This window comes from Microcaecilia unicolor, chromosome 2, assembly GCF_901765095.1.
Source record: "Microcaecilia unicolor chromosome 2, aMicUni1.1, whole genome shotgun sequence".
In the NCBI taxonomy this organism is placed as follows: Eukaryota; Metazoa; Chordata; class Amphibia; order Gymnophiona; family Siphonopidae; genus Microcaecilia; species Microcaecilia unicolor.
In genome coordinates, this window is record NC_044032.1 from 498,674,816 (window position 1) to 498,698,097 (window position 23,282).

Below are 23,282 nucleotides of genomic sequence, written 5' to 3' on the forward strand. Positions count from 1 at the left end.
AAAGACCAGGGCTAGCACAGCCCAATAAGCATGGTAAGTACGCCAACCTCTTAGGGGTGCCAAAAGCCACTGCAAACCTTGCTACCTCTTGAGCTGTGCTGCTCTCTCCTTTCCCTACCCAAGATTCCATGGGTCTAGCATCTCTCCCCCCCCCATGTGGTCTTGCATTGCCTCTTACCATCTCCCTTCATACCCCCCTCCCAAATGCAGTCCGACATCTCTCTCTTCTTTCCCACCATTGACCCAGTGTTTTTCCCCTCTCTTCCTCATCCCCCCCGAGACCAGCATCTCTCTCTCTCGTGCCTCTCCCAAGTCCAGCACTTCTTTCCCCCTCCCCACACTGTGCAGCCTCTCTCTCTATTCCTTCCTCCCCCTCCAGTAGTCCTGTAAACTTGTCTGGGTCACCATCAGCAGCACAGGCAAGTTCCATCCTTTTGACACCAAGGACCTTCCTGTAGCCACATCCCGCCTCCTCTGATGTAACTTCCCGTTTGCATGAGGGCAGGGCACGGCTCCAGGAAGGACCTCAGGGCTGAATGGAGGAAACCTGCATGCACTGCTGATGAGTGACAGCAACCTAGACAAGTTTACATGACCACCAGAGGGGGAAGAAGGAAGGGTGAGAGAGGCTGCACAGTGTATGGTGGTAAGGGGGGGAGAGGTGCTGGACGCCTTGGCGTAGGGTTACCATATGGCTCCAGAAAAAGGAGGACGGATTGAGCCAGCCGGGTTTTACTTCCATTGCTTTGAAAGCAATGGAAGTAAAACCCGGCTGGCTCAATTACTTCCACTGAAAGCAATTGCTTTCCATTGAAAGCAATGGAAGTAAAACCCGGCTGGCTCAATCCGTCCTCCTTTTTCTGGAGCCATATGGTAACCCTACCTTGGCAGAGGTATGAGGGCAAGGTGTGGGACTAACAAAAAGAGGAGTAGAGACACTGAGTCCATGGAGGAAGGGAGAGAGAGAGAGGTCCTGGACTCGGGAGGAAGCAGGGAGAGAGAGAGTCCCTGGACTCGGGGGGGGGAGGGGGGAAAGCATGGAGGGAAAGAGGCCCTGGACTCAGAAGAGGGGGCAGAAGAAAGAGAGAGATCTGATGAGTGGGGTGAGGAAGAGAGGGGTACATACAATGGGTCTACAGAGAGGGATAGAGAGATGCCGGGACTTGTGAGGGGTGGGGGGGGGGCAGAACAGAAAGAGATTTGCCTGGGGGTGGTGCTGGACATGGGGAAAGATACACAAAGGAGTAATGCTGTACATGGAGTGGTTGGAGACACAGAAGGTATATGCTGAACATGGGGTAGGGAGGTCGGATAAGGAATGGAACAAAGAGGGGAGATGCTGGACATGATGAATAGGGACATAGAGGGAATGTACGATGGACCTAAACAGAGATGCTCAGTGGGAGGAGGACAGGGAAGAGAAGCAGGAGATGCAGCACTGGGCGGCAGGGGGGAGGATGGTGGAGAAAAAGCAAGAGGAAGGGGGGAGGATGTTGGAGAAAAAGCAAGAGGAAGGGGGTGAGGATGGTGGAGAATTTGCAGAGGGTGCCAGAAACCCAAACACTGGCTCTGCAAAAGACTCTGCTGGCAAATATGTGTATTTCCATGCACATATGGCAGGAGCACAGATTTCCCCAAAAATCAGATAAGAGCAGCATCACTTAAGGCTTTCCAAGCACAAGCACCAGTAACTATACATGCCAGTGCTGATCATGTATTTGCTGGCACTTGCACATGTAACGCCTTCACAAGACTGCACATACAAGAGGAACCAATTAAGGAGCCAAGTGACTTTTTCAGGTGGTTATAGATCCTTCTGAAGTAAGCACAACAGCCCCCTGAATCACTGGTGGAGACCTCAGGCCCAAATTTATTTTTTTATTTATTTTTGTTACATTTGTACCCCACGCTTTCCCACTCATGGCAGGCTCAATGCAGCAGGCAATGGAGGGTTAAGTGACTTGCCCAGAGTCACCAGGAGCTGCCTGTGCCGGGAATTGAACTCAGTTCCTCAGGACCAAAGTCCACCACCCTAACCACTAGGCCACTCCTCCACATGAGCAGGTAGGCGACATTTACGTGTGCCTAGGACCAGTTGTAATATGTGCATGTTGCCATTATGTAGTAGGAAATATACATAGTTTTCTGACCTGTCCAAACCATGACCCCTTAAAATCTATGCATCCCATGACATTTTACATGTGTAAATACCAGTTTTACAACACTGCTATTCACATGTGTAAAGATGCCATTGCAACCATTCTAATTCCTTATCTTTAAAGTTGAACAGTTTGCAATTCTAAGAAAAATGCCTACTGGTGACTGAGTTATTTTGTTTTAATGATTTTATATATATCAGAGGCGAATAAGGTGTTATAAATGTTCAAAGACTGTCTAAGACTCCTCCCAGTCCTCTGTGTTGCAGGGGCTGCAGCTGTTGTAACAATAGTACACCCTGACTCATCCCTGTCCCCAAGACAAAAATTTAAGTAAAGTGACAGGTAATGCAGCATACATTTCCTTTTTTTAAGTGGCAATGCAGGAGATCACGTAATGAGTTGACTGGAGCGGCTTCATATGTCAGAGTTCTCCAACTCTACCGTTGAGATTAACCCTTGATCTGAGCGATTCTCCATGGTTTCTGAAGTCTTTTTTTCTCCACATTTTCATGATTGAATGGAATAGAACACCTTCAATACACAGATATTTTCAGTAGAATTTGTTGCGTTATTAGTTGATTTATATTCTACTTATTCCTTTATTATATATCAGGGTAATTGAAATCACCCATTATTATTGTGTTCCCCAGTTTGTTAGCCTCCCTAATTTCTGATAACATTTCTGCATCTGTCTGTTGATCCTCGCCAAGTGAACGGCAGTACACTCCTATCACTACCCTTTTCCCCTTTACGCATGGAATTTCTATCCATAGGGATTCCAAGATGTGTTTCGTGTCCTGCAGATTTTCAGTCTATTTGATTTAAGGCCCTCTAACGTATAATGCTACCCCTCCACCAATTCGATCCACCCTATTACTGAGATATAATTTGTACCATGGATGACAGGTCTCGGATTAATCGCAGCGTTAACTGCAATTTAACATGTATCCCTAAAAACAATGTAAACAAACCTCTAGTGTGGCTATAATGAAAATATTTGCAAAATACAGTATTTAAAATAGATAAAACTCGTAAATGACATTTTCTTGCGAGTTGCATAAAATTCAGTGGTGGGCCGCATTCAGCCTGCAGACTACAGTTCTGACCACCCCTGGGCTAGCTCCTGCTTTAGTGTGTATACATGAAATTAGAAGATCATCAGTGGAGTCCTACAAAGGATATTGCAACTCTCTCTCTTCAGGACCCCTACTGACTAATTCCCAAAAATCCAAATGCTAGACAACAATGGTCTGACTACAAAGGGCCTGCACCAGCTCCAGTTGATTCAGAATGCAGCAGCAAGACTCATAGAAGGTTGCAAGTGACGTAACCACATCACACCATTTTTGCAAAAACTTAATTGGCTACCAATACAATACAGGGCTAAATTTAAAACTCTTGTCTGATCTTCAAGGCCCTGAAAGGAAATGGCCCCAAGTATCTGAAGAATAGGATGATCCTCCACACACCGCCAAGGACACTAAGGTCCTCCCAAGGACTTTCACTAACTGCACCCTCTCCAAAAGACATTACACGATGTGATACCCGCAAGCGAGCCTTCTGCGGAGTAGCCCCCACACTCTGGAATCCATTGCCTGAAAGGCTCCACTTAACACAAGACTACCTCTACTTCAGGAAGAAGGTGAAAGCTTGGCTCTTTAACCAAGCCTTTAATTGAAGAACTAACTTGTTAGTCTCACTCACACACACAAGGATTGACTTGGGCTGCACATACTGCAGCGGGACATGTTTATCCACTCCTACCCTAGCTGAGATAATATTTAGCCATCTCTCTGACCTCGCGTGCAACTTTCTTCAAATCAAACACCTTACTTTCTAATTCTTCCTACTTTCTTACTCATCTATATGTTACAACTTTGCCTTACGCCTCACTACCAATTATAATGTTCTAGTACATATTTTGTTGTCATTGCAAGCAGTATACCATGCCATACTTTGTATTGTTGTTCGAATATTTTTACTGCTCTAATTGCCTACTGCTCATGTTTGATTTATTCTTACTGTACACTGCCTTGAGTAAATTCCTTCAAAAAGGCAGTAAATAAATCCTAATAAATAAATGAATACATAAATAAACAAGAAAGTACTCACTATAGACCTGTAGCCCCATACCTTTCCTTGTAAAAATTATGGAAGGGCTGGATGCATTACAACTTTCAGAGTACTTAGAAAAATGTGATATTTTACCTGAATCTCAATCAGAAATTCGGAAGGAATATAGCACAGAGACTGTGCTGGGCACTTTGCAAAATGACAATTTTTACTTTTGCAATTTGATCTGTTTAGTGCTTTTGAATCATAAACTGGCAGGGTCTTTTTCTGAACGATGGGATGTTATGACTGAAGTCTGGCTGTCCACTATTGCCTGATTTATTTAACGTCCTGAAGTAATCTCTGGGGGTGAAACTGGAACGAGCAGGATTTAAATCATGTATATATCCAGGAGTGGACTGAGAGTGGTCTGAGTCCCCGAGCACTGAGAGTGGTCTGGGCCTCCCGCCTGGCCGCTGCCCACCCCCCATCACCGTGCTGCTGCCCCCTACTGCCGCAGCCGACGCCCCCGCCCCCACTGCTCCGGTCCTACTTGAAGGGCCCTGGTGGTCTAGTGGTTTCTGCGGGGGGGGGAGGAGCATGATCTTTCCTGCCCACTGCGGCATGTTCCGCCCCCACAGAGGCCACTAGATCACCAGCAGTGCGCCATAAAGGTAGGCCCGGGGAGGGCTCTGTAGTATGTGGCAAGCAGAGCCTCTGGGCCCTCGGGCACTGCCCGGTTGCCTGAATGGTCAGTCCGCCCTTGTATATATTGGAGCATAATTTTAAATACATTAGAGGGGGGAAGTTTGAAAACTAGTAGATGCCCACTTGGGGGGGGGATGTTAAGTGGGGGGAGGGGATGATTCAATATTTCTTTCTCCTTTACATTTTCCCCTCATTTTCCCTTCTTGTAAAGTGGTGAATGGTTATAAGGACACAGACCTTCCACTCTATTTTGAATTTGGTTGATTGGAAAAGGAATTTGGGGTAGGGAGAGAGAGGTGGGGACGGGGTATTCTATGGTTTTAAGTGAGGCTATATAAATAAAAAATGATCTACTGTTGCTATTTGTTCTTTTTCCTGTTTAATGCAATATTCTCTGACTGTTTGGGGATATGTATTTTATTGTTTCATATGTTTGATGTTCACCAAGAAAAATCATTTTAACAGTAAAAGCGTATATATAAGCGGCTGGTACCACTATACTGATACGTATTCAATGGAATACAGGAAAGCTTCTGACTTAATTCAAAAATGTATTGACTTGACAATTAGGTCTCTACACATTTATTAAAATGTAACAAATCAAAAAATAAAATTCTGCTTCTAGGAGCTCCAGAAAAACATTGGATGGGTCAACAGTTTATATTAGGTGACAATAATTATCGATTGCAACCTTCTTTGAAGATTCTGGGAGTTATAATTGACTGATATGTCATTGGAGGCACAAGTGAATAACTTAGAAAAACTTTTATAATCTTAAGGAAACTATGGAAGATCCAGAAGTTTATTCAATGCAGTCACTTTAAGTTGGTACTGCTTGCACTTTTGCTGTTACAATTAGATTACTGCAATGTTTTATATGTGGGATGTCCTGATTATTTATGTAAAATGTTGCAAACAGTGCAGAAAATGGCAATGTGTTTACTGTATTCCGAACACAAAATGTGAAGACATAGTTCAAACTCTGATGATTTTTAAAATCTGACATGGGAAAGCACCCCTGTGTATCAGGGGCGTATCTGTAATGGGGCCACGTAGATTTGGCCCTGGACCCCCCTACCGACAGCCCTCACAACCCCCCCTACCGCCGCCAACCTGCCGTCGCCTACCTTTGTTGGCGGGGGACCCCAACCCCCCCCCAGCCGAAGCCGTCGTCCTTCATTCGTTTGTTTTCTTCTTTCTGAGTCTGACTCGTCTCAGACGTCCTGCACGTACACAACGTGCAGGACGTGTGCAGGACATCAGATTCAGACTCAGAAAGAAGAAAACAAACGAACGAAGGATGACGGCTTCGGCTGGCGGGGGTTGGGGTCCCCTGCCAGCACAGGTAAGCAACAGCGGGCGGGGGGGGGGGGGTCGAGAGGGTCATCGGGTGGGTGGGCGACAGTTGTTGGAGGTGGTTCTAGTTCTGGCTGTGGTGGCGGCAGTGGGCGGGCGGGGGAGTGGTGGCGGCGCCGGGGGGGGGGGCTAAAATGTGCCCCCTCACCTCGGCTCTGGACGCCCTCTACCGGCGAAGTCCAGATACGCCCCTGTGTATATATAAATTAATAATATTTACCATCTAGTTATAGCAATCACTAGTACCTACTTACATGTTTTTTTTTTTTTTACTAGTACCTACTGGTATGTTTTTATATATAATTTTTTTTACTAGTACTTGTTAGGTTAGATGGGTGAGAGGGGCATGGGGTTCTTGGTTGACTCTGAGGCTATCAAGGTGGGGTTGAGTGCTGATTTGTGTGTGTGTTGGAGGGTGGATTGGAGTGAGGGAATTCGATGACCTCACCAAACCCCTTGTGTGGATCTTGACTGATACCTGCAAAAATGTCTTATGGGGATCTCAGCTGCATAGTGGCGGTCTGTGCCCTGAAAATGACAGATATAAATCAAGGTAAGGTATACACAAAAAAGTAGCACATATGAGTTTATCTTGTTGGGCAGGCTGGATGGACCATGCAGGTCTTTTTCTGCTGTCATCTACTATGTTACTACACGTTATTGATATGTTTTTATGTGTTTATATGTTTTTATGGCTTTTGTCTACTTTTTGTATTTCTATTGATTCAGTTTTGTTTTATACAGTTATACTTGTGACCACTGAGGCAGGTGGCTATGCCCTCCGAAACACAGCCCATGTCCGGTCCGATTTCACTGGTGCTTATAATAAAGATTTGAAGACCTCATCCCCACGGCTGATCATCATTTGTTTCATCCTCTACTCTTTCATGGACTCTTGTGTACGCACATAGAGGTTTAGCTCCTGTGTTTTTCTGCTTTTAATCATTCTATACATAATTGAATGATGCTCCGCTTTCCTGATGTAAGTGGAGTTAAACTTAAAATATGTTTATGTCCTTCTATTTACCAGTTGGTTCTAATATGGAACTCTTAGCCAAATGAGATTAGAACACAAAACAATTATAACTTTACAGAAAGGATGTTAAAGCTTTGTTCACAAATTTGTGCTGCCTTATTTCACTTAGCTTGATCTAAACTGAATTGTAATTCCTAGGTATGCCTCGCTCTTGAAATGTACCCCACACAGAACTGTAAAAGGTACTTGAAGTATACAAGAAGCAAAATATAACTTAATCAACAATCTTAATTTTCAGCAAGGACAAGGAAGATAAATCACCTCAGAGAAAATCTACGGCGTACCTGTAGATTGTTTCCAATCCACCAATAGAAGACTGTTAGATTAGCATTCCTAGGCTTTAAGATGGCTGTCAGATTCACTTCTTGGTTTCTGCCAACAACTGGCACCACCTCAAGGTACAGAGCCTGTAGAGGAGCTAAATACAATTTGAAAAGGTCATTAATCAGAAAGCAATTTAGTTGTACCCTTTGGTTTTCCTCTCACTCAGTTCAAGATACACATTAGTGCAGAAAAGCTCAGACTCTGCATGTCCTCAGGAGTGAAACATTAATTAAATGCTGAGTCCATCACACCAAACAGGATTTTTACTCATGAATATGAAATCTTACTCTGTGCAACATACAACAACATATGCAACAAAATGGATAGAAAAAAAAAGACACTCCCACGCCAATATTCAGCCGGCAGTGGTCAGCATTTTTAGAAACACTGTCCAGCATTGGCACTGAATATTGGGGGCTAAATGTGGGTGGGCAGGCTGCCGGAGGTTATGCAAGCCCAGCTGAATATTGGTTGGGACCTGTATAACTTTAAAAATCTCCTGAACTGCTGTAATCCCCCTCCCAGCCCCCCTCCTTCCTTCCCACCTTCCTCCCAGCCAGCACCAAGTTTAAATCCTACCGCAATGTTGCCTCCCCAACCCCAACCCCAGTGCTCTAGGTAGGCCCCCCCTCCCACCCCAGGCCTACTTTGTAATCCCTGGTGGTCCAGATGGTCTTCAAGGGTATAAGTACAGCCCGCTCGCTCCTGCCCTTAGCGGCTAGCCTCACAAAACGGCTGCCGCAACCTCTCGTGGCATCTTGTGGTACTATCATGAGAGGTCGTGGTTGAAATTTTGTGAGGCTGGCCGCTAGGGGCAGGATCGAGGGGGTTGCGCTCCTGAACCCACTGACCTCTGGACCACCAGTGTTTAGAAAGTAGGTCTGGTTGGGGGTGGGGGGCTGAGGTTGGTGACATTGCAAGGGAGGGGTTAAACTTGGTATCAACTGAGGGAGGGTGGGAAGGAAGAAGAGGGACCAGGAGGGGGATCGCAACAGTTTAGGAGATTTTTAAAGTTATGCAGGCGCTGGCTTGATATTCAGTGCTGGCACCTGCAACACTAAGTGGCCAAATTTAGGACAGCTTTCGAGCTGTCCTAAATTAGGCTGCTTAGCGATGCAGTGCCGGCACCTGCATAACCCCGGGGTCATCCCAAACACCACTTTTTTGTGAGTGGTCAGAAGCGATATTCAGCGACACTGCCTGGTTTAGTGCCGCTGAATATTGGGAGTTTAGCCTGTCCTGCCCACTTAAATCGCTCTGAATATCAGGCCCACTATAAACAACTCAGAAACAGCAGTGTTATACAATAAGTTAATGAAAAGACTGCCATCACTAAAGAAAAGGTTTGATGTGACAGACAGCAATTAACTGTAGTGCAAAATTAAATACAGTCCTGCCACTTGAGGGGATTCAGCTAATCACTTAGGGTCAAATTCTATAAATGGTGCCTTAAAAATCAGCGGCAAAAAACCATGCACATAGGGAAAAGAGACTCAAGATGGCCGCTGTTGAAGTCTGACTTACCTTTCGCTCTCTGAAATTTTCGTGGGGATGCCAAAGAGAAGGGGCTGTCCTGCCTCCACTGCTCCTTAGCGGCAAAACCCTTCCACAGGAGGTGGAATCCAAGTATACTTTCAGGGAGCATCGGGACCAGCTCCGTCAGAGAGCAGCCCGTTAGTCCGTTCCGGAGAGAATGGAGACCCCGGAGCGTTCCCTGGGCTAGAGTTTTCGCTCAGCCCTGACAAAAGAGCTCCTCCCCCACAACTGTCTGGTAGCAGTACTCAACTGATGGCGTCCTCAGCCCCGTTTCCCATGTTTGGTACGGGAGAGGTGGGTCGGAGGTAATACAATCAACCGAAGGAGATCGAGCAGTTGGAGAACCGAAAACCCAGATGGAAGAGGTGCCTGCAGTAACATCGCCGGCAACAAGGGAGAATGAAATTGTGAGTTTGGAGCAAGTTATTCCTACTGGAGAGACTGAGGTAATGCCGACACTATTTCTTATATTTATTAATAAACCTATGAAGTTACTCTGGATAGTTTATGGCATCTTATTGTGGATTTAGGTAAAGCTATGTGTCCTCAAGTACAAAAACTAACTCAGGATTTTTCAATATTAGAACAAAAAGTTAAAGAAGTTGACTCTAAAGTGGAAACTTTTATACAACGTGATAAGGCATATGAAAAAGAGGTTCAAAAGATGCAGTCTTATCAAGAGAATACTATCAAAGATTTGATATCTCTAAGGAGGAAAACTGAATTTCTTGAGAACTCTTTAAGCAGTAATAATCTCCATTTCTTAAATTTTCCTAAACATGTCACTGTTCCTCCTCGAGATATGCTAAGGAAATATGTGAAAGAAATACTTGGAGTGGCTGAAGAAGCCATTCCTCCATTCTCTCAGACATATTATTTGCCTACAAAGGTACAACAGAATCAAGATAATCAAGACCTAGATGTCTCCGCGTTATTAGAATCTTCTGACAATGAGATGATAATACCGTCAACGTTAATTGCTACTGTTGCACTATCACTTGACAAGAATAATGAAATTGTTCTTTCAGAACAAAGAAAAAACTTTTCTTGGACAAGGAATCCAAATCTTTCCTAACGTCTTCAAAGACACTCAGAGGAGACGTCAACAATTCTTGCTGATGAAACCAGGGGTACTTCAAATGGGGGCAACCTTTTTTTAAGATACCCCTGTAAATGGGTCGTCAAATATCAGTCGACAAAATATGTTTTCTTTGAACCGTTCCAGCTCACAGCTTTCTTAACAGCTAGAAGGAATTGTGTGTGTGTGTGTGTGTGTGGGGGGGGGGGGGGGGGGGGGGGTTGTAATTCTCTTGGTAGTTGATTTTCTGGTACCATTTGGGTAGTCAGACTTAGCTAATTCCTTTAAGAAATTATGTAAAACTAAAATTCCATTTATTTAACGTCTTGAATCCTTAATGTGGACTTGAGTAACTTTGGCAGGAAGTTTGCTTCCGCAGAAACCGAGCTGGCCCCGGGAACCTCCGCAGACAACACCGGAGGCAAAGGGGGAGGCGGCTTTGGCTCCTCACAGAGCCTGCATTGTGTCCCCGGCGCATCCAAACCTCGGCGCAAACAAAAACGACAATGGAAAGGTTTCCCTGATGACATCCCTCAGGGAAGGGAGGAGGTAAGCAAAACAAACGGCAGCAGAGCCCAGCATGACCCTACTCACGCTTTCTCACTAACCGAACTGCAGCTCTCCCGGCCAGCCCAAAACCAAACGAACTGAGCGGCTTTTTTTTTTCCCGAGCCCAGTTGCTGATAGCTGACAAAGGCAAAGGCACTCAAGGTTCCTGCAAGAGCACAGGAGCCGAGGCACAGGGCTGACTGCTCAGGAGAGCACAGCAGGGGGAGGGACCCGCCCACCGGGTGTAACACCCCAGGGGAAAAAATGGAGCATCACCGGACCCACTTCCCCGAAGCACACAGAGTCCAAATACAGGGTGCTAACTGAAACAAGAGGCCTAGAAACAACCCCTAAGCCTACCAGACCAGACTGACCGCTCAGGCTGCACGTCTACCCTCTGCTGGAGACTGAGATTTACTGGCTGCTTGGGGGTTGGCAGGTGGCAGTGTAAAGTTTTAGTGTTCTCAGTCTCCCTCCCAAGCGTCTTGACTGGTCTGGAGGGTCACTGAGGAAATAAAAATTTCATTAAAAAAAACCCCATGCACATAGTGAGATTCTATAAACTACACCTAAAATTAAGTGTAGTTAATAGAATATGCTCATACGTTGTTTTTGTGATTAAAATTTAGGCGCCCTCATTTAGGCCACCTAAAATCAGACCTAACTGCCTGTGCCTAACTTAGGCGCAGATTGGGTGTATTTCATAATATTTTATTAGAATTTATGCGTACCAAGTTGTAGGTTATACCTAGAAAGTTGTGCATGTAAATTCTAATTAAAGGCAATTAATGCTGCTAATTGGTTAAGTATCAATTATTGGCACTGATAAGCCTGTTAATCAATTAAGTTGTGTGCACAATTGGTCATGCGGCCAAATTAGCGCACACAACTTAAGGCACCCTGTATAGAATTTGGGGGAACAGCTATCCTGAGTCAGACCAAAGGTCCATCTAGCCCAGTGCCCTGCTTCCAGCAGTGACAAATCCAGGTCACAAGTACCTGGTAGAAACCCAATTAGTAGCACCATTCCATATTACCAATTCCTGGGCAAGCAGTGGCTTCCCCCATGTCCATCTCAGTAACAGACTATGGACTTTTCCTCCAGGAACTTGTCCAAGCCTTTAAAAAACCCAGATACACTAACCGCTGTTACCACATCCTCTGGCAATGAGTTCCAGATCTTAACTATTCTTTGAGTAAAAAATTATTTCTTCCTATTTGTTTTAAAAGTATTTCCATGTAATATCATTGAGTGACCCTGGTCTTTGTACTTTTTGAATGAGTGAAAAATCAATTCACCTCCAACTGCTCCACACCACTCAGGATTTTGTAGACCTCAGTCATATCTCCCCTCAGCTGTCTCTTTTCCAAGCTGAAGAGCCCTAACCTCTTCAGCCTTTCTTATATGGGAGTAGTTCCATCCCCTCTTCATTTTGGTCGCTCCTCTTTGAACCTTTTCTAATTCTGCTATATCTTTTTTCTGATACTGCGACCAAAATTAAATACAATATTCAAGGTGAGATTGCACCATGGAGCGATAGAGAGGCATTATAATATATTTTGGTCTTATTTTGTATCCTTCTAATAATTCATAGCATCCTGTTTGCTTTTTTGGCTGCTGCCACTGCACACTGGACAGAAGATTTCAATGTATTATCTATAATGACACCTAGGTATTTTTCTTGAGTGCAACAGACATAAGGAAGCCATTGCTTGCCTTGGGACTGGTAGCATTTTGCTATTATTTGTTTTCTGCCAGGTACTTGTGGCCTGGATTGGCCACTGTTTGAAACAGGATACTGGGCTCAATGGACTTTTGGTCTGACTCGGTATGGCTATTCTTATGTAGTGAATTAGGCTCACAGTGTTCATAGCTATGGTAGAAAACAAAAACAAAATATATAAAAATAATGTTTCAAGAGAGAATCGGGCAAAACGGGTAACAAACCAAACAAACACCAATGGATCAATATTCAGCACGATTTATCTGTGCAGGAGCCAGGTTAACTCCCACTGACCAGTTCTGGGGCAGACATTTACAGTAGCAGCACTTAACTGGAGAGTACTATGACACTATCTGAATGGCTGTGGCCATCATTCTATTTAATTGTACTAACTGGATATAGCCTGGCGTCAAATATCTGCCCAGTTGGAATATGTATAAGCAAAGTACATTTGTAGCTTTCTTCCCAAATTTTCCTTATTTTTAGTTTTTTTTATCCATTGTTTTCACACATTTGTCTTAATGGGGAGTTAATAGGGTGCATTATAACATTTTAAAGTGCACTAATTGACTTAGCACACCTTAATTCTACAGTTAGTACACATTAATTTGATTTAGTGTGTGCTAAATATTTTAAAGCACACTAATGAACTGAAGCCACATCCCTCTACTGCCATTTAGTCTTTAGGCAGAATAGAAATTTTAAAATAAGTAAAGGTAGTTGGGGATGTAACTGCTGTTCCATGCAGGTTACCCTCTCCCTGCCATGCCTCTGTTTGTGGTTGTAATTGCCACTTTGTGCTGGTTACCCTCTTCCCCATGCTTTTTTTTTTAGAAATGCAGAAGTCATTTCACTGCTTTTTTTGAGCTGAAGCACACAGTGCTTGCTTTCCCTTCTCTAGCTATTTAGAGATCCTCTTTGTACATCCCACAGATAGCAGGGGTGAGATATAATGCAAGAGACAGAACTCCAGCTCCAACCTCTCAGAAACAAAAACTGTAAACAGTCCAACTTACAGTTCACCTGGACAAAGAGCACAGCCTCATCATGTCCAGCAACATTCTCCGCCTTGACAGAGACGCTGTAAATCCCTGGGTTCTCATAGCGGTGCCGGATGGGTTCACCTGTCAACGTGAGGTTCACATAAATAGCCTTGAAGCCATCTCCTAGATCCACCTGGTACTTAGTATTCAGAATATCACCCTGTCAGAAAAGATGGAGCAGACATGTACATGAAAGATCACATTACAGACACTGGATACATACTACTACTTATCATTTCTATAGTGCTACTAGATATACACAGTGCTGTACATATTATATGCAAGTAATGTCTCTGTCTCTAGTGGCTTCACAATCTAAGGTGATTTTTTTTTGGAACCTGGGGCAATGGAGGGTTAGGTGATTTGCCAGGGTCACAAAGAGCTGAGGTGGAAATCAAACCCAGTTCTGCAGACCTCAGCTCATAGCACTAACCATTAGGCTATTCTTATAGCAGCAGTGGGGTCGATATTCAGCCAGTGATGCTGAGCATTTTTTTAGCCACTGGTGACATTACTGCCAGATATTCAATGCTGGGCCAGTCAGGGCACTGGCACTGAATAACTGGGTTTATATGACCAGCTATCTCTTATGTGGTTAAGTGCAATAGCACATAAGATAGGATGGATGTTTAAGTGGTTCAATTTAACTAAATTTCCGGAAATCACTAAAGACCAACCTGTTTGAAACAGCATACCCTACCAATCCAACCTAAAAGCCTTCAACACAACAAAAGTAAAGTACGTAATGGACATAACATAACTCTTCCGTTGACTGCTCCACACGAACTTTTGTTACCACAACACCACTTTGTATTTGTTCACACCGGAGTCTGCGAATGCATCTACGGCACTATGTAAGCCACATTGAGCCTGCAAATAGGTGGGAAAATGTGGGATACAAATGTAATAAATAGATAAATAAATAAACTTAGGCAGCTAAGTGCTGAATATCAGCATTTAACCACATAAGTGCTAACTCTGCTCCTGGACTGCCCATAAATTACCTGAGCATAAGAACATAAGAATAGCCATACTGGGTTAGACCAATGGTCCATCTAGACCAGTATTCTGCTTTCAGCAGTGGCCAAGCCAGGTCACATGTACCTGACAGAAACCCAATTAGTAGCAACATTTCATGCTACCAATCCTGGGGCAAACAATGGCTTCCCCCATGTCCATTTCAATAACAGACTAAAACTCAAAGCTGGCTTTGAGTTTAGTGGTTTGTGGTGATATTCAGCAGCAGTAACTGGATATCAGCAGATAGCCCCACAGAACTGATTTAACTGGCCAGGAGCTGTTTCAGGACGGTTAAATTGCTTTGAATATCGACCCCAGTGTTTTTAATTTACTCCCATTGCTGCCTCTGTGAATCACAATTCTTATACCAAGAACCACTGTGCCATTAATTAAATGAAAAATCTAAATAACACTCTGAAGCTTATAGAATATCACTATGTTTACTAACCAATCAAAAAGTACAAGATATCTACCATTGACGATGTACTGGAGTTGTCTAAGGAGGAAAAGCCTCAAATAAACGTTGGGACACTCTGTTGTTAATAATCAACTTGAGGGAGGCCAACACTTTCATCACCGGCTGAAAAACCTCCTGCTTTTAATATTGCTAACTCTTCAACGAAGCTGTTAGATTAGATATGCAAAAAGACTTATCTTTTCAGTCACCCAGTAGTCTGCTGAGACTCTAACCACTGCCCACGGCCCAACTTTGGCCATAATTAAATGAACCATGCAACTGCCCTATTCCTGTTGTTAATTAATTCACCCTAAAATCAGCTCTACTATGTCTCTAGACTCCTTCCCCCTCTTCTACAAACTTCCCTCGAGGCTCCAGTGCTGTTTAGCTTGTTTATAAGCCCTCTTGCCACACTGGCACAATCTTTGGGAGTAAACAGGTACTAGCTCACTGATAACATTCAGTTAGCATACCATACTAACACCCTATAATTCTGACCTAATGGGTTTAAATTTGTTTTTGGACATCCAAGACAGTAGCAATGTGGATCATGGATCACCAGTGCCTACTAAACATTTCCCCAATCTTACAGGAGGTTCAAATCACACTTGTAGATTCCTTGAAAATCCTAGGGTGCCATCTTGACTCTAAACTTACCTTGAAGACTCAGAATTTGTCTGTGGTGAAAAGCTGTTTCATTGGTTTGCAAGATTTGATTGTGTGACTCACCTTATCTCATCTCAGGATTCCTGTTGCTTATCAGATGCATTTTAAACCACCACTTCCCACTAACCCGTTCTTTCTGGGACTTCCTCCACTATTTAGCAAGCCAACTTTTTCTTTTATCTTCTTCTTAGCCTACACATGGCAATCTGCCAACTTATGTTATCTACTTCCTCTTCACAAGCTTATCTGGGGGCAGATGCTCCAACCTGGGCACTAAAGCCGACAATGCAAAGCCCACAGCACAACATCAGCACAGAAAACCAGCTAAGCAATGATCAAAGCAAATTACATTCAATTTTTATGCACAGATAATTCACACTATTAAATGGAAAGCAAGGGGAGGAACATGCCTGACACATGTGCACAAAAGTTTTGCAGTACATATGGCTCTTATGCACATGTCCAGACAAAACCGGAAGTGCAAGCACACATCAGTCAAGTTCTTCTACACTAGAGAATGACATGGTTACCGTTACCGTGGCTATACCCTAACTAGAATCACCATGGGTGCAGGATCAAAACTTTTGACTGCCCCATGGGAACAGTAAAAAGCCTTGCTCCCGCAGTAAAAAATCCTTTCCTCCATTCCCGTCCTCTTCCTCGAGAGCATCACTTACACTTTCCTGCAGCTGGCAGCAATTCTCAGTCACAGGCCAGCTCCGCGTTCTTCCTCCTGCTGCATCCCACCCTCTCTACTGCAACTTCCTGTTTAGCATCAAAACAGGAAGTTGCTGTAGAGAGAGCAGGACGCGGCAGAAGAAAGGCCATAGAGTCGGCCTGTGACTGTGAATCGCAGCAGGAAAAAGTACGTGATACCCATGGCGAGGAGGAAGGGAAGGGAGAAAAGTGTTGGCTGCTCCATGCATGTACATCTTCCTTACCCCTGCCCCCACAGTTGCAGCCCTGGCTCGGTGCTGATCACATGCAGATGAAAGGAGAGCAGCTGCACATCAGGCTACACACTCCTCATCTGTTGCTCAGAATGGCTCTGACACACTGCTTTCCTCCTTCCCCAAGCCCTCTACTTCTTCAGAGATCTTCAAAAGACAAGTTTCAGGCTGGAGTGAGAGGCACAACCTCCTTTCTGAAGGCCTACAGAAGGAGTGTGTGGTAGGGGTGTGAAACTTGGCGCCCTGGATCTTGTTGATCAAGATGTATGTGGAAGGTAGGTGGAAGTAGCATTAGGCTACTTGGGTACAGTCTGAAATCTGAAGGAGGGTAACCAGGTCACCGGGGACAGCATTTTATTTTGGGTGGGGGTAAAGAAACCAGGATTTTTGGAGAGGCAAATGTGTTAAAACAGCAAAAGCCAATGATTTCTGAGAACTAAATTCAAAATGTGCATGTATTATACAAAATGCAAAAATAATTTCAAAATGCAATGACAGCTAACTGATGATGAATACAATTGCTGCAGCAAAAAGTAAAGTACTTGTCTGAACTATTTTGTTTTTATTGAAAAACAAACTGAAATGGAGGAGTGGCCTAGTGGTTAGGGTGGTGGACTCTAGTCCTGAGGAACTGAGTTCAATTCCCACTTCAGGCACAGGCAGCTCCTTGTGACTCTGGGCAAGTCACTTAACCCTCCATTGCCCCATGTAAGCTGCATTGAGCCTGCCATGAGTGGGAAAGAGCAGCGTACAAATGTAACAAAACAAAAAAAAAGTAGAGAATGACATGGTTACTGTTACCATGGATGGGGACGGGGTCGGGAACAAAGCTTGCAGGGATGGGGACAAACTTTGTCCCCATGTCATTCTCTATTCTACACCTTTAAATATGAGCTTTTCAAAAATTGTTTGCAGTTACATTTTGGAAAGGCTGTATGTGCTGTAATGATGGGTTTTCAGACAAAGTGTAAATGTATTTTTTTTGTTTCAGGAAAAAGGAGGAGGAAATGGGCAAAATTCTGCTTTTTCACATCTTTTCTTGATTAGTGGTATGAGCACTCACAGGAGTTCCCATACCAGCTGCACTGCACTGAGGACCTGAAGATCAATTCCCCGCACTGTTCCGAAACAGCGCTGGAAAAATAGTGCCAGAACAGAACAGGGAATTAACTCCCCAATGAGCAATGCTAATAACATGCAAATTTAGGTGCATTATTAGTGTTGATCAACGCTAGATAAACTCCCTTATATGAAACGTAAGTCCTGCCCAGTGCATTCCAGGATGCACTGGGCAGGGCAGGGTGTCACCATTTTGAGGTGGCATCCAGAGGAGGAAGGGGAGCTAGTCCTTTCCTCCTCTGTTCTGAGGTATGAGGGGAGGGGGTTGAGTTCAGGGAGGAAGAGAGGGAGGAGCAACCCCACCTCTAGATCACCAGGGATAGCAGGGGGCTTTCGAGGGTCTCACTGGACCACCAAGGTATTTTAGTTTTTTTTGGTGGGGGGACACTTTGTTTTCGGGAGGGGTGAGAGGCCTGGAGGTCCAATGGACCTCCAAGCCTTGTGTTTGGTGGGGGGGGGGGGGGTTATGTGCTATGGATGGGGAGGAGAGAGGAAAACAGCCTTAACCCTAATGCTAGCTCTGAGCTGGCGTAGGGTTTAGGCGTTATTGTGCCAATACGATCAGAGCGCTGTGCTCTGATCATACGGGCAGAATACCACCAAGCTCATTAAAAAATAATTTAAATGAGCTTGGCGGTATTTTCTGGCGCACTCGCACCAGACCCCTCCAATCATTCCGCGCTGGTAAATGCGAGTGCTAGTCTGGAGCTAGTGGCCTCTAGCACCCGCATTTACCTTTGATCATCTGGGTCTGACTGTATGCAGGGGAGGAGGGAGGAGGGAGGAGAGGGAAAAGCAGGCTATACACACACTCAGGCTGGGACAGGAAATTTGCTACCAAGCTTTGGAACAAGAGATGCTGCATTTGTTTAAACAAAAGTTTTTTAAGACAGCATTTCTCTCTCTGTGAAGCATGAACTATCCTTTTGTTCCAGAGAGAAAGCAAGCAGCCATCATATGCAGAAAATAAATAAATAAATAAAATCAGTGCCCTGTGATTGAAAAAATACATTAAAAATAGTTTAAGGGTAGGAAAAAAATAAAATGATTTTTATTTTGCAGTTCATTCTACACTGTCTGCTTTTTTCACAAGGAGTGAGGAGGTGGTGGGGAATGTAGGGCAAGGGTAGAGGGAGGGGTGTTCTGATTTGTAGTAGTAGTGTGGGCTATACTTCTGATGGAGAAGCGATCTCTAAGAAACAAAGTCAGTTTAGTTAAACAAAATGCTTTGTAAAGACAGGGCATGCTCTTTGGCTCGTCAGATAACGGGCTGTGAAGTTATCAAAGCATTGTTTAAAAAAAGCCTGTTAAGACTGTCATACATACTTTTTGCTAGAACAAGTACCGCAGTTCTGCTTTCTCTCACAAGGAGAGAATGTCCTTTTGTTCCTGAGAGAAAGCAGACAGCTGATCACACACAGAATAAATAAATCAGTGCCCTGTGTTTGAAAAAAATACATTTGAAAATGATTTAAAGATTGGGAAAAAATTAACTGCACACACTTTTCTCAGGCTGCAGGGGGAGGTGTCTGATGAGTGATACAATGATTGACGTCACTTTCCATCACATGACCCATCCAAGATCGTGGTAAGTAGTGAAACAGGAAGTGCAATGGGGCTTCCACTACTCGCCACCATCTTGAAAACGGGACATGGCCTGGGCAGAGTTATGCTATCATTTCCCTTGATGTCACCAAAAGGGGTGGGGTTTATGGGCAGGGTTATGCAAAAAAGTGGGGTTTGGGGCAGAGCTAGACAAGAGGGGTGGGGCTTGGGCAGGGCTATGACATCACATCCAGTGATGTCATCAAAATGGGCAGGGAATAGGTGTGGTTTGGGCGGAGAGTAGACATGGCTTGGACGGATCCTCAATTCTGATTGGCTGAGAACCCTGAATTGGGCATGGCATCTGTCAAAATCAATTAGTTTGACAAATAGTATGTAAGTTATACTACTCCTAGCTATAAACCTACGACTGCTAATCAAATTAAACAAAATTAGAAAGCTCCATAATTTGCATATGATTTATATATGCCCACTACAAACTTTCACCCTCTCCATAATTTTGGAAACAGAGTGTCATAAGAAATCACGTCACCTCATGCCCAACTTATCTATCAATCTATCTATAGAGAGAGAGAGATATGGATAAAACCAAGGCCAATAGCAATAAAGTTCAAAAAGATATCCTTTAGAGTGTTTCTCATGATACCTGCTCCTGCCGGATGATGAAGGTGATGTCTTCTCCAGGTTTTACAGCCAGTGTATCTCCTTTAATGGTCACATGCAACCCTTTTGGAGCAATCAGGGGGCACTGGAACTGGGCCAGGCTCTGCTGCATGTCCACCCCTCCCTCGCACACATTCGAAACAGCTTTCCTATATCTGCAAGAGACAGAACGAATTGAAGAGGATGGATAAATTCATCGTGTGAGCAGTGTACATTATAGAAATAAAGAATACGTGGGCAGAAAAGAAGTACAATGCCCATTTAATCTGCCTAATTTACTCCTTGTTGGAGTGTCAGATCCCAGAGTTGAGCTCTGGCTTTCCCTTTACTTCTCTCAAGTAAAGAATCTTCCGTGATTATCCCATGTCTTCCTTACTCCCAAGGAAAATTAATGCAAAACAATTTTAAAAATCTGTACAAAATACTACAAATTTCTATGCTCACCATTTTAAAATCCCACAAAATTCTGCATACCATATTCATCAAAATAATACAACTGTTTTTGGATAGGGTTTAATTTAAACTTCAAAGATAAAAAATTTTAGTTTTTGATGCAGATTTCCCTTAGTAGTACAATAACAGTACACATAGGTTTTCTAATATTCAGTGATTTTTCTTTAGAAGTCCACAGTGTAATGGGGGAGTAGCTTCTTAAGGCTTCCAACACTTGTGGCAACCCAGCAGTGTTTGTGATCATTGCTACAAATATCAGCAGTTAAAAGTTGGTACTGCCTGCCACTTTTTTTGAGTCTCTCTCTCCTCTCCCAGCTCATGCCCATCTAATAGACATGTCCCCTCCCCATATCACCCCTCTAACACTTGGAATCCATCTCTTCCAGGTGGTAAATTTAAAACGAATCGGAGAAAATTTTTCTTCACCCAACGTGTAATTAGACTCTGGAATTCGTTGCCGGAGAACGTGGTACGGGCAGTTAGCTTGACGGAGTTTAAAAAGGGGTTAGATAGATTCCTAAAGGACAAGTCCATAGACCGCTATTAAATGGACTTGGAAAAATTCCGCATTTTTAGGTATAACTTGTCTGGAATGTTTTTACGTTTGGGGAGCGTGCCAGGTGCCCTTGACCTGGATTGGCCACTGTCGGTGACAGGATGCTGGGCTAGATGGACCTTTGGTCTTTCCCAGTATGGCACTACTTATGTACTTATGTACTTATTCCTTTCCAACTTTCTCTTCTCCACCCTCTCTTCATATTCTCTCTAAACCTCCTCCAGGTCATCTCCTTCCAACAGTCTTTCTTTCTCTCTCTCTCTCTCTCTCTCTCTCTCTAAGTGAAGCCTTCTTTAACATTCTCTTTCCACCTCATTTCTCTGTAACACATCTGTTGTGAAACAGTGGGTTTCCAAGCCTGTGAACTGTATTAATTATTTCATGAAGTGCACTTCCCTTGTTTGGCCAGCAGATGGTAACTGTCTTTTTTTTTGTAAAGCTGTTACAGAAGTGACAGTTTTTTCCCGCCTAGTTGTGAGGTAATATTTAGTCTCAGATAGGGAGAGGAGAGAGAAAGATCTCTTCACTGAGACACTGTGAGCAGTTATATTTTATAACCTGTGAGCAGCTATATTTCCTGAACTCCCCAGGTGCTACCTAGGTAGTAACAAGTGTTAGCTAGTTTTAATGTTGACCCTTGTTTTGGTTATCTGTTATTGCTTGCTGTATTTTTTTTACCTTGCTTATTCAAACGTTCACTGTTTTATTGTAACAATAAACCTATTAGTTTATTGACTCTGCTGTCCTGAACTGACTAAAAATCCTGGTGGTTTGTGTTTTGGTCTGTGGGTGCTTTCTGGGAAATGTGGGACCCCTGGGATTATGGCCCCAGTGTCCTTAGAAACCAGCATGTGCCCTGCATTTAGCGCATAGGGTAGACACTGCATGAGAAACAGACAGTGCTGGAGCACCAGTGCTATCTTCCAAAGCATGTGACAAGGTGCCAACCCAAAGTGGAATAAACCCCCCCAACCTGCCACACTAGTGCAACCCTAGCTCCTGAGCAAGGCCCCTGATCTGATTCCCCCTCATATAAACTTCCACCCAGAGCACATACTCTCAACAGCAATCCCCCTCCCACCCATACCTGCTCCTCATGTCTTACCTGGTTGTCTCCCTGATAGTCTAATACAATGCTTCTGAACCCAGTCCTTATAGCACACCCAGCCAGTTGGGTTTTCAGCATATCCACAATGAATATGCATGAGATTAGATTTGCATGCACTACCTCCCTCAGTATAAAATCTCTCATATGCAAATGCAATATCCTAAAAAGCTGATTGGCTGGGTGTACCCTGAGAAGTGGCTTGAGTAGAACTGGTCTACTGGTTCAGCAGAGGGACAGTCCTATTTTGCTCCTGTCCCGGCCCTGCCGTGGGTTCAAAATGGTGGTCTGACCTCTAGTGTAGTCTCACAGTACAACCACTAGGAGTCAATCTGCCATATAAGGGCAATCCTCCTTTCATTAAAGTATATTGATATTAAAGGTTTTTGACTATGTTCAGTGGATGAGCTGCTAGTGTTCTTGGTCTTTTGGGTAGCAATAACATATTGATAGAAAAACACAGTTGTTACATTTTTGATGGCCACAAGGTCCCCTGTTCCCAGGTACCACCTGCCTATTAACAGATAATAATTCTCCCAGATTATGACCCCTAGTGTGTGCAAACCACAGAGTAATTTGAAACTCAGGATGTACTGATAAAATAGGCCAAAATTCACTTTTCCATCATGAACATCATTGGATTTATTAAACAGCCAACCTGTTTCAGCTTCAATGTAGAAGAGGAGGGGATATTTCAACAATCCTAGTGCAGAAAGAGCAGAGGTTACTCTATTTGTGGAATACGGTATGCCCCACAGGTTTGAATAGAGAAATTGAATGGGTTAATATCAGGACATAAGAACTGACTGATGCTCAGCTAATTGTAGCTGTTAGTCCATCATCTTAATGGAGCAATATAATGCATATGTTGGCATCATGTTCAGACATGTAACACAGATTAGTTGATATGCTTGGAAGGCCCCCTTGAATGTGGCTGTGAAGAGATTGAAAAACATTTATTTGAAGTAAGAATTAAATGTGGAGATATGTGGAATTAAATTTTGGGTAGGCTGACCTTACATTTTATGTATGTATCTGTTTTAGTTTTGGCTTCTGATGACACCTACAGCGAAACATGGAATCATGTCAGGCACGAGCATATTGTCGCGTTCTCGAGGATCTTGGCAAACTGTCAGGCTTCTTCCCCGGGAGCACTGGGTTC

General features: G+C 43.8%; 1 protein-coding gene across 2 annotated transcripts in view; it reads right to left on the reverse strand.

Annotated features, from left to right (window-relative positions):
* Window positions 1-23,282, reverse strand: part of SORCS2 (sortilin related VPS10 domain containing receptor 2) — a 1,538,136-nt gene that overhangs the window by 43,092 nt on the left and 1,471,762 nt on the right. For both annotated transcript variants that reach the window (XM_030191157.1, XM_030191158.1), the window contains 3 exons: window positions 19,990-20,161; window positions 13,539-13,725; window positions 7,596-7,729 (listed from right to left, as the gene is read on the reverse strand). In XM_030191157.1, the coding sequence (XP_030047017.1) occupies window positions 7,596-7,729; window positions 13,539-13,725; window positions 19,990-20,161 (493 nt within the window). The remainder of the gene's footprint in view (window positions 1-7,595; window positions 7,730-13,538; window positions 13,726-19,989; window positions 20,162-23,282) is intronic.